The 12,626-nt window shown below is 41.9% G+C and overlaps 1 protein-coding gene across 1 annotated transcript in view; it reads left to right on the top strand.

Moving 5' to 3' along the window:
- LOC112074274 (BTB/POZ domain-containing protein 3-like) overlaps positions 1-10,521 on the top strand; it is a 21,895-nt gene extending 11,374 nt beyond the window's left edge. Inside the window, exons 4-5 of the mRNA XM_024141467.2 lie at positions 6,418-6,612; positions 9,031-10,521. Of these exons, the coding sequence (XP_023997235.1) occupies positions 6,418-6,612; positions 9,031-9,666 (831 nt within the window). The 3' untranslated portion in view covers positions 9,667-10,521. The remainder of the gene's footprint in view (positions 1-6,417; positions 6,613-9,030) is intronic.
- The last annotated feature ends 2,105 nt before the right edge of the window (positions 10,522-12,626 follow it).

Raw genomic sequence — 12,626 nt, 5'->3', positions numbered from 1 at the left:
TCTCACCTCCTCCTTGTCAATCCAATATTCACAAAGGTTTCTCACCTCCTCCTTGTCAATCCAAATTCACAAAGGTTTCTCACCTCCTCCTTGTCAATCCAATATTCACAAAGGTTTTCACGCCTCCTGTTCAATCCAATATTCACAAAGGTTTCTCACTCCTTCTTGTCAATCCATATTCACAAAGGTTTCTCACCCTCCCTTGTCAATCCAATATTCACAAAGGTTTCTCACCTCCTTCTTGTCAATCCAATATTCACAAAGGTTTCTCACCTCCTCCTGTTCAATCCAATATTCACAAAGGTTTCTCACCTCCTCCTTGTCAATCCAAATTTCACAAAGGTTTCTCACCTCCTCCTTGTCAATCCAATATTCACAAAGGTTTCTCACCCCTCCTTGTCAATCCAATATTCACAAAGGTTTCTCTCACTCCTCCTTGTCAATCCAATATTCACAAAGGTTTCTCACCTCCTCCTTGTCAATCCAATATTCACAAAGGTTCTCCACCTCCTCCTTGTCAATCCAATATTCACAAAGGTTTCTCACCTCCTCCTTGTCAATCCAATATTCACAAAGGTTTCTCACCTCCTCCTTGTCAATCCAATATTCACAAAGGTCTATCACTCTCCTGTCAACCAATATTCACAAGGTTTCTCCCTCCTCCTTGTCAATCCAATATTCACAAAGGTTTCTCACCTCCTCCTTGTCAATCCAATATTCACAAAGGTTTCTCACCTCCTCCTTGTCAATCCAATATTCACAAAGGTTTCCCACCTCCTCCTTGTCAATCCAATATTCACAAAGGGTTCTCACCCGCCTCCTTATCAATCCAATATTCACAAAGGTTTCTCACCTCCTCCTATCAATCCAATATTCACAAAGGTTTCTCACCCGCCTCCTTATTCAATCCAATATTCACAAAGGTTCTCACGCTCCTTATCAATCCAATATTCACAAAGGTTCTCACCCCTCCTTTTCAATCCAATATTCACAAAGGTTTCTCACCGCCTCCTTATCAATCCAATATTCACAAAGGTTTCTCACCTCCTCCTTGTCAATCCAATATTCACAAAGGTTTCTCACCTCCTCCTTGTCAATCCAATATTCACAAAGGTTTCTCACCTCCTCCTTGTCAATCCAATATTCACAAAGGTTTCTCACCTCCTCCTTGTCAATCCAATATTCACAAAGGTTTCTCACCTCCTCCTTGTCAATCCAATATTCACAAAGTTCTCACCTCCTCCTTGTCAATCCAATATTCACAAAGGTTTCTCACCTCCTCCTTGTCAATCCAATATTCACAAAGGTTCTTCACCCGCCTCCTTGTCAATCCAATATTCACAAAGGTTTCTCACCTCCTCCTTGTCAATCCAATATTCACAAAGTTTCTCACCTCCTCCTTGTCAATCCAATTTCACAAAGGTTCTCCACCTCCTCCTTGTCAATCCAATATTCACAAAGGTTTCTCACCCCCTCCTTGTCAACAATATTCACAAAGGTTTCTCACCTCCTCCTTTCAATCCAATATTCACAAAGGTTTCTCACCCCCTCCTTGTCAATCCAATATTCACAAAAGGTTTCTTCACCGCCTCCTTTCAATCCAATATTCCAAAGGTTTCTCACCTCCTCCTTGTCAATCCAATATTCACAAAGGTTTCTCACCTCCTCCTTGTCAATCCAATATTCACAAAGGTTTCTCCACTCCTCCTTGTCAATCCAATATTCACAAAGGTTTTCACCTCCTCCTTGTCAATCCAATATTCACAAAGGTTTCTCACCTCCTCCTTGTCAATCCAATATTCACAAAGTTTCTCACCTCCTCCTTGTCAATCCAATTTCACAAAGGTTTCTCACCTCCTCCTTGTCAATCCAATATTCACAAAGGTTTCTCACCTCCTCCTTGTCAATCCAATATTCACAAAGGTTTCTCACCTCCTCCTTGTCAATCCAATATTCACCAAAGGTTTCTCACCTCCTCCTTGTCAATCCAATATTCACAAAGGTTTCTCACCTCCTCCTTGTCAATCCAATATTCACAAAGGTTTCTCACCCTCCTCCTTGTCAATCCAATATTCACAAAGGTTTCTCACCTCGCTCCTTGTCAATCCAATATTCACAAAGGTTTCCACCTCCTCCTTGTCAATCCAATATTCACAAAGGTTTCTCACCCGCCTCCTTTCAATCCAATATTCACAAAGGTTTCTCACCTCCTCCTTATCAATCAATATTCACAAAGGTTTCTCAAAGGAGGAGGTGAGAAACCTTTGTGAATATTGGATTGACAAGGAGGAGGTGAGAAACCTTTGTGAATATTGGATTGACAAGGAGGAGGTGAGAAAGGAGGTAGTTTTACTTCTGACAGTATGTATTGGAAAGAAGATGGGTCACTATAATATAGTAGTTTCAGGAACATCTTTCCTAAAATAGAACAGGATATGTTACATAGGGATAGGGCATTATGGGTACTGTCAAATATAATGCTACTATTATACGCTAAACAAAAATATAAAATCAAAATGCAACAATTTTAAAGATGACTTGAGTTACAGTTCATATAAGGAAATCAGTCAATTGAAATGAATGAATTAGGTCCTAATCTATGAATATCATGACTGGGAATACAGATACAGTATGAATCTGTTGGTCACAGATACCTTAAATAAAAAGGTAGGGGTGTGGATCAGAAAACCAGTCAGTATCTGGTGTGACCACCATATGCCTCATGCAGCGTGACACATCTCCTTCACATAGAGTTGATCAGGCCGTTGATTGTGGCCTGTAGAATGTTGTCCCACTCCTCTTCAATGGCTGTGAGAAGTTGATGGATATTGGCGGGAACTAGAACACGCTGTCGGGACACGTCGATCCAGAGCATCCCAAACATGCTCAACCAGTGACATGTCTGAGTATGCAGGCCTTGGAAGAAGTGGGACGTTTTCAGCTTCCAGGAATTGTGTACAGATCCTTGCAACATGAGGCCGTGCATTATCATGCTGAAACATGAGGTGTTCGGGGTGGATGAAAGGCACAACAATGGACCTCAGGATCTCATCACGGTATCTCTGTGCATTCAAATTGCCACCAATAAAATGCAATTGTGTTCGTTGTCCGAAGCTTATGCCTGCCCATTCCATAACCCCATCACCACCATGGGGAACTCTGTTCACAACGTTGACATCAGCAAACTGCTCGACAACACGACGCCATACACACTGTCTGCCATCTGCCCGGTACAGATAAAACTTGGATTCATCCGTGAAGAGCACAATTCTCCAGCATTGCAGTGGCCGTTGAAGGTGAGCATTTGCACACTGAAGTCGGTTACAAAACCAAACTGCAGTCAGGTCAAGACCCTGGAGAGGATGATGAGCCACGGAGATGGGCTTCCATGAAACCGTTTCTGACAGTTTGTAGAGAAATTATTCGGTTGTGCAAACCCACAGTTTCATCAGATGTCCGGGTGGCTAGTCTCAGACGATCCCGCAAGTGAAGAAGCTGGATGTGGAGGTCCTGGGCTGGCAAAGTTACACGTGGTCTTGTGTTTGTGAGGCAAGTTGGTCTTACTGCCAAATTCTCTAAAACTATGTTGGAGGTTATATTAGAGTAGAGTAGCTTATAGTAGAGAAATTCACATTTTGTTTTCTGGCAACAGCTCTGGTGGACTTTCCAACAGTCAGCATGCCAATTGCATGTTCCCTTAAAACTTGAAAAATCTGTGGCATTGTGACTCCAAGCCCTGTCCAAGCCGGGGGAGATGGGTGAGGGGGAGGGATTCTTCTAAGCTATAATGAATTGTTTTAAGAAGGTCAAAACAAGGATTTTTTTTGCTATTTGATTTAGAATTTTAAGACCCCTTGAAGTATCAAAAACATGTATTAAATGAAAAATCTTATTTGGCCTTGCTGCTATTAGCCCATACAAATGCATAACATAGTCACTACATAGAACAACAGATAGTCCCCCTCAAAGAATCTAAAGGATGTTTGTTCTGACGTGTCTGCCCTATATCTGAGAAACACAAGAAACATCAGGAAACAGTTTTATTCTATTTTGGACATGTATTTAACCCCTTATTTTTGGTTCTAAACAGTCTCCATATATACTTCCATACATTTTTTCAACTGGTACCGGGGGACCTTCAGACGAGTCTTGTGAGGCCTGTGTCCTACAGCAAAACAACAATATGTGGTCGTGAGAGTCTCATCTTTCCACAGAAAGACATATGTAGCCTGTTTGGACGCTACTGACAGAAGTTGGCGGACTGGCTGATTGGCTGATTGGCTGATTGGCTGATTGGCTGATTGGCTGATTGGCTGATTGGCTGATTGGCTGACTGGCTGATTTGCTGAACCGACTTAAGACGAGTCCCAAGACACTTGAGAACAAACGGTTCGGACGCCTGTTACAGCTGTGGCGGATTAATCAGTTGGGTAACATAGATAATTGAGATGTCTTATCTGCATAATATGCTTATGTGATATACTTGTTATTAGAATGTGTCCCTTTGGACTCTGGTGTTGGCAGTTGCACTTCTTCCCTCAGCTGGGGCTCAGTCACTTGGGGCTCTGTCACCTGGGGCCCAGTCACCTGGGGCTCAGTCACCTGGGGCTCAGTCACCTGGGGACCAGTCACCTGGGGCTCAGTCACCTGGGGCCCAGTCACCTGGGGCTCAGTCACCTGGGCCCAGTCATCCTGGGGCTTCAGTTTCACCTGGGGCTTCTCGTCACCTGGGGCTCAGTTCACCTGGGGCCCAGTCACCTGGGCTCAGTCACCTGGTTGGCCTCGTCACCTGGGGGTCTTCTCAGTTCATCTCTGGGTGTCCTGTTCACCTGGGCTCAGTCATCCTTGGTGTCCCAATCATTCGTGGTGGCCTCATGTTCACTCCTGGTGCTTCAGTCAACTGGGGTTCTTTCAGTTCATCTTTGGGTTCTAGTCACTCTGGGGCTTTTTTCAGTCTATCTCTGGGTGCTTCAGTTCCAGTCTGTGGGCTTCAGTCAGTTTCTGTGGGCCTAGTTTTCTAGCTGGTGGCTTCAGTCACCTGGTGGCTCAGTCTTACTCTTTTGTGTTTTGCTCAGTCACCTGGGGCCCAGTCACCTGGGGCTCAGTCACCTGGGGCCCAGAGAGGGGAGAGGTCAGGCTTGTCTTTCACATGTCCCTGGTGCTATGCAGAATATCAGAAAGGGAAGAGGACAGAATGGAACATTGTCTTCATATGTCTTCATATGTGAATGTGTCTTTACCTGTTCTTAAACCATGTGAAGGCGTGATTAATGGGGAACCAATTACTTGTCTCCACGATGTCTGTGCGCCAGTCACTCCCTCCTTTTCCTATTGGGGGAGGTGTATGGCAGTGTCTAGAAACATTATATGTCCTCTCTGATCTTACACTTATCCTGGGATAGTGTGTATGACCTAGAGGGTCACTCCCCTCAGTGAGCTTGTCCAGGAGTGGGGTCAAGAGGGGGTTTACTTGAGATGGGGGTATCTAGAGTTGACAATTGATATATGCCATTGAATGAGTTGATGTTTTTGTACTATGAAGTACCAGGAACGAGATTAGAACCTCGTCTGAGGAACCAAACTGAACGATAATTTATAGCGAATGCTATCTGGCTACGGGATACTCCTCTCTCAAGTAAAAGTCTTTCTTTGTGAACTGTTCCTAATATCTGTGGTTTGTCATGTCAAAGGGGGGTGGATCTTTGCTATAAAAGATCTCAGTAGCCATTGTGTTGACACTCTCAACGGTTCATTTAAAATGGCGAATCGTTGAAAGTCAATTGCTAATGCAAAGCTCTTATTATTAAAGATGTAGTTTAAGTATAACTCTGAATGGTGTGTGAAGTCTGTCTCTCCTCATTTGGTAATACAGAAATGAAACACCACACGCTACGGACGATTTTGTGAGAAGACCGCTTTTATGGACTCATGGTCTGACAAACACTACTCTATCTCTGTAACCTTTCACCACAGATGTGGACTGATGCAGTGGACAGCGACGCATCAAGCTCTAGCTTAATTTGCAAATTAGATTTCCTCGGGGGTGCAAACATCTAACTTAGGAGGTTAATCAGCTTCTTGATATGCCACATGTCAGGTGGAAGGTTTATCTTGGCAAAGGAGAAATGCTCCCTAACAGGGATGTAAACAAATTTGTTTGTTTACAACATTTTAGAAAAATAAGCTTTTTTTGAAATATGGAACATTTCTTGGATATTTTATTTCATCTCATAAAACATGGGAACAACACTTTACATGTTGTGATTTTATTTTATATTAGTATATTTTGGGCTAAAATGCATTTATCATTGATGTTGTCTGTTATCTTGAATTTGACCAGTGTGTCTGAAGAAAGATGCGGCCAAAACGCATCTGTAGCCTACAGATTATTCATGCTGTCCATCCTCATCCCACCAGGTGATTGATGCCCAGGCAGAGCTGGCCCTGCGGTCGGAGGGTTTCACTGACATCGACTCCCAGACACTAGAGAGTATCCTCCAGAGAGAGACCCTCAACGCCAAGGAGGAGGTGGTGTTTGAGGCAGCTCTGAGCTGGGCTGAGGCAGAGTGTCAGAGACAGGACCTCACCACCTCCATCGACAACAAACGCAAGGTACTACTAACGGAATTACAGCAACAATGACAGTAACTAGCAACCCAACATTTTAGCCATTATTGCAAGAGGTTGACGAGGTTGCTAGGTGTTTTACATTTTTTTAATTTCACCTTTATTTAACCAAGTAAGTTAGTTGAGAACAAGTTCTGATTTGCAACTGCGACCTGGCAAAAATAAAGCATAGCAATTCGACACATACAAAAACACAGAGTTACACATGGAATAAACAAACATACAATCAATAATACAGTAGAAAAAAAGCAAACAAAAGTAAATAACACAATAGAGAAAAAGTCTATGCAAATGAGGTAAGATAAGGGAGATAAGGCCATAAATAAGCCATTGTAGCGAAGTAATTACAATATATAATATATGTAATACTATTATTCATGCTGGTGAATGGTTCACTTGGTAAACCATTTTTATTTTTTATTTAACCAGGTAGGCCAGTTGAGAACAAGTTCTCATTTACAACTGTGACCTGGACAAGATAAAGCAAAGCAGTGCGACACAAACAACAACACAGAGATTCACATGGAATAAACAAGTGTACAGTCAATAACACAATAGGGGTTAAAAAGAAAGTCTATATACAGTGTGTGCAAATGAGGTGAGGAGGTAAGGCAATAAATAGGTCATAGTAGCGAAGTATTTACAATATAGCAATTAAACACTGGAATGTTAGATGTGCAGAATATGAATGTGCAAGTAGAGATACTGGGGTGCAAAGGAGCAAGATAAATACAGTATGGGGATGAGGTAGTTGGATGGGTTATTTACAGATGGGCTATGTACAGGTGCAGTGATCTGTGAGCTGCTCTGACAGCTGGTGCTTAAAGCTAGTGAGGGAGATAAGAGTCTCCAGCTTCAGAGATTTTTGCAGTTCGTTCCAGTCATTGGCAGCAGAGAACTGGAAGGAGTGGCGACCGAAGGAAGAATTGGCTTTGGGGGTGACCAGTGAAATATACCTGCTGGAGCGCATGCTACGAGTGGGTGCTGCTATGGTGACCAGTGAGCTGAGATAAGGCGSGGCTTTACCTAGCAGAGACTTGTAGTTAACCTGTAGCCAGTGGGTTTGGCGACGAGTATGAAGTGAGGGCCAACTAACGAGAGCGTACAGTTCGCAGTGGTGGGTAGTATACGGGCTTTGGTGACAAAACGGATGGCACTGTGATAAACTGCATCCAATTTGTTGAGTAGAGTGTTGGAGGCTATTTTATAGATGACATCTCCGAAGTCGAGGATCGAGGATCGGTAGGATGGTCAGTTTTAAGAGGGCATGTTAGGCAGCATGAGTGTTGGGTTAAGGTCACTACATTCTCTTATGAATGTAGTTATTGATGATATCTTATGCTGATCTACAATAGTATGGCATGTTTAGGGGTACTTTGCATGGCTCCTCAGTGGCTCCTCCTCCTCAGTGTGTTAAGTATTTAGGGTTTACCAGGTGTGGTTTTAATATATGCAGTTGAAGTCGGAAGTTTACATACACTTAGGTTGGAGTCATTAAAACTCGTTTTTCAAACACTCCACAAATTTCTTGCTAACAAACTATAGTTTTGGCAAGTCGGTTAGGACATCTACTTTGTGCATGACACAAGTCATTTTTAAGACAATTGTTTACAGACAGATTATTTCACTTATATTCACTGTATCACAATTCCAGTGGGTCAGAAGTTTACATACACTAAGTTGACTGTGCCTTTAAACAGAAAATGATGTCATGGCTTTAAAAGCTTCTGATAGGCTAATTGACATAATTTGAGTCAATTGGAGGTGTACCTGTGGATGTATTTCAAGGCCTACCTTCAAACTCGTGGCCTCTTTGCTTGACATCATGGGAAAATCAAAAGAAATCAGCCAAGACCTCAGAAAAAAAATTGTAGACCTCCACAAGTCTGGTTCATCCTTGGGAGCAATTTCCAAATGCCTGAAGGTACCACGTTCATCTGTACAAACTATTTTTGTGGGCAGAACTGAAAAAGCGTGTGCGAGCAAGGAGGCCTACAAACCTGACTCTGTTAAACCAGCTCTGTCAGGAGGAATGTGCCAAAATTCACCAAACGTGTGTGGGAAGCTTGTGGAAGGCTACCCGAAACGTTTGGCCCAAGATAAACTATTTAAAGGCAATGCTACCAAATACTAATGCAAACTTCTGACCCACTGAGATTGTGATGAAAGAAATAAAAGCTGAAATAAATCATTCTCTCTACTATTATTCTGACATTTCACATTCTTAAAATAAAGTGGTGATCCTAACTGACCTAAGACAGGGATTTTTTACTAGGATTAAATGTCAGGAATTGTGAAAAACTGAGTTTAAATGTATTTGGCTAAGGTGTATGTAAACTTCCGACTTCAACTGTATATATTTTTTTGAATGAATGAATGAATCAACCCTCTTTCTATTTTTAGGTGCTGGGCAAGGCCGTATTCCTCATTCGCATCCCCACCATGACATTGGACGACTTTGCCAATGGAGCCGCTCAATCAGGCGTCCTGACCCTGAACGAAACCAACAACATCTTCCTGTGGTACACCGCAGCCAAGAAACCGGACCTCCAGTTCGCCAGCCAACCACGGAAGGGCCTGTCTCCTCAGCAATGCCACCGTTTCCAGTCCTGTGCCTACCGGAGCAACCAGTGGCGCTACCGGGGACGCTGTGACAGCATTCAGTTCACCGTGGACAAACGCATCTTCATCGCCGGGTTCGGCCTCTACGGTTCCAGCTGCGGATCGGCGGAATACTCGGCTAAGATTGAGCTCAAACGCCAGGGCCTTCTCCTCGGACAGAACCTGAGTAAATACTTCTCTGATGGTTCTAGCAACACGTTCCCCGTGTGGTTTGAGTACCCCGTGCAGATAGAACCGGATATGTTCTACACGGCCAGCGTGGTGCTGGATGGGACCGAGTTGAGTTACTTTGGACAGGAAGGCATGACGGAGGTGCAGTGTGGGAAGGTGACCTTTCAGTTCCAGTGTTCGTCAGACAGTACTAACGGAACCGGAGTCCAAGGGGGACAGATACCTGAACTCATCTTCTACACATAAAGAAACCTAATGCCTAATGTGTACCTTCTTTGACCATCCACATGTCTGGTTCCGCGTCCTCTCACCTCCTCGGAAAAGTGAACATGTGCGGACGGGAGCGGAACGTTCAATATTGCAACATTTTGTTTGAGTGGCCTTAGCTCACGTGCGGAAGAGGAAGGTAGGAATTATGGAGCATACCATTAGTTTGGCAGTAAATTGACCTAGTGGCCTCATGGGTGGAATGTAATTCATATTTTTCATAATTGCATAATTAATTAACATTATTTTATTTTTTTTACTTGCTGAAAATCCAGTGTTTCTATGTCAAATGGTGTTGTGGTATTTCAGTCTTCTGTGATGTGTATAAATTGTAATATTGGGATGCAAACTCAAAATGTAATACATTTCGACTCGATATCTGACATGATACAGCCCGTATCCATGTGTGTGAGGTGTATACCTTCGTAGATGTGTTTACTGTAACCAATAAATACTCTGTGTAACCCTGTTTTAGCCCACCGCACAAAAACGTTTGAAGGACGTTGGATGGTCAAAATGTGTCCATGCTGACTGAGAATGGATTTAGTTTCTAGGTGTCACGCCCTGACCTTAGTTCCTTTGTTATGTCTCTATTTTTGGTTTGGTCAGGGCGTGAGTTGGGGTGGGCATTCTATGTTTTTGTTCTATGTTTTATATTTCTATGTGTTTGGCCGAGTGTGATTCTCAATCAGAGGCAGCTGTCTATCGTTGTCTCTGATTGAGAACCATACTTAGGTAGCCTCATCCCACCTGTGTGTTGTTGGGTAGTTGTTTCCTGTTGTGTGTCTGCACCAGACAGAACTGTTTCGGTCGTTCTCTTTGTTATTTTTGTTATTTCAGTGTTCATTAAATAAATATGGACACGTACCACGCTGCACCTTGGTCCTCTCCTTCCAACAGCCATTACACTAGGTGGTACTTTATTTGCAAGTGCTGGAAGTCTTTATGATAGTGGACCCATTACTGTCTTGGACAGATATTTTCTTTGTACATTGTGTCAATATTATTTTGGATTTCTCTCTTTCTATACGTGCGAAACAACAGATATCTAATATGTGAATTCGAAAACGCGTAATTCAGGATTCTGTTTTGGTGCTGTTAGATGGTCCCCCACTCTGTTCTTAATTTTTAAAATGAGTCTCTAACAACGGAGTATGAACTGCAGAGGATCAGCACCGGATTCAATATCTTGACATGTTTCTGCTGTATATATAGGGATAGCCCCCTTTTTTCAATTTTTGCCTAAATTACATATCCAAATCTAACTGCCTGTAGCTCAGGCCCTGAAGCAAATATATGCATATTCTTGGTACCATTTGAAAGGAAATACTTTGAAGTTCGTGGAAATGTGAATTGAATATAGGAGAATATAACACAATAGATCTGGTAGAAGAAAATACAAAGAGAAAAACAACAACCATCTTTGAAATGCAACAGACCAGCCATCACTCTGGATGTAATTCCAATGGTGTCCACAAGATGGCAGCAGTGTATGTGCAAAGTTTCAGACGGATAACTTGAAGTATGAGCGAGCTATATGACATTTAGCGTGAAGTCACCCAGGTACATTTGGGAAAATCGTGAAGCAGACATTTACATTCATATTACATTTTTCTGTAAGAATATCGTCAAATCTGTATACTTGGACTTTGATTGAGCTTTTCCAGTATTAGTAGCCATATTATAAGTTCCACATTTGCAAAACAACCAGTTTTCATAACTTCATAACTCTGAATATTCTCATAATTTTTGTCAAAATTAAAAGGCATGCTGTTGTACAAGGTTAGTAGCTACATTTTACGACATATTCATGGTTCCCGGATACTCCCGTAACGCCCAGCTCATTGGCTATCTACCTAGCTTTGTTTGACCCCGATTAGTTCAAGTGAAGACCGCCTGCGTCATCGGCGTACCATGAAGGCGTCACTCCCTGACCACATATGGTGTCCTATAGGATATACTACAGCCCTCATGAAATAGTGAAGTCTGGTTACATTCTAGGATCTCTGAGGAAAACATACGAACGTGATTTGACTGGTTGAAACAACATTTAGGGTGAGATTTTCACAGATATCTTTCTTTGCAAATTGAATGAGTGGAAATACAAAATTGATCTTGCATGCTATATGGGTCTTTTCAGAATATGAAAAAGGATTTTATCTAATAAAACGACACTTCATGTTATCTCTGGGACCCTTTGGATGATAAATCAGAGCAAGATTTCAGAATGTAAGTACACATTTCACCTTCAGAGGTGGAACACCTTCAGCGGTGAAAAAAGTTCTCCTCAAACAATAGCATGGCATTTTTTCGCAGTAATAGCTACTTTAAATTGGACAGTGCAGTTATATTAACAAGAATTTCAGGTTTCAGCCTGCATCTACAGTGAGGAAAAAGACGATGATGATGATGATGATGGTAGTAATAATAATGATGATGGTAGTATTAATGATGATGATGATGATGATGGTAGTAATAATAATGATGATGGTAGTTTTTTATGATGATGATGATGATGGTAGTAATAATAATGATGATGATGGTAGTAGTAATGATGATGATGGTAGTAGTAATGATGATGATGATGATGATGGTAGTAATAATAATGATGATGATGGTAGTATTAATGATGATGATGATGGCAGTAATGATGATGATGATGATGATGGTGATGGTAGAACTAATAATGATGATGATGATGGCAGTAATGATGATGATGATGGTAGTAATAATGATGATGATGATGGCAGTAATGCAATGAGATGATGAATGATGGTAAGTATAATAATGATTGATGATGATGGTATTAATGATGATTGATGATGGTAGTAATAATGATGATGATGACGATGATTATGGTAGTATTAATGATGATGATGATGGTAGTAATAATGATATGATGATGATGGTAGTAAAATGAGAATGATGTCAGTACTAAT

This window comes from Salvelinus sp. IW2-2015, unplaced genomic scaffold (assembly GCF_002910315.2).
Source record: "Salvelinus sp. IW2-2015 unplaced genomic scaffold, ASM291031v2 Un_scaffold2556, whole genome shotgun sequence".
NCBI classification, from domain to species: domain Eukaryota; kingdom Metazoa; phylum Chordata; class Actinopteri; order Salmoniformes; family Salmonidae; genus Salvelinus; species Salvelinus sp. IW2-2015.
The sequence above is the reverse complement of the archived record's forward strand: the minus strand, read 5'-3'. Positions and strand labels throughout refer to the sequence as shown.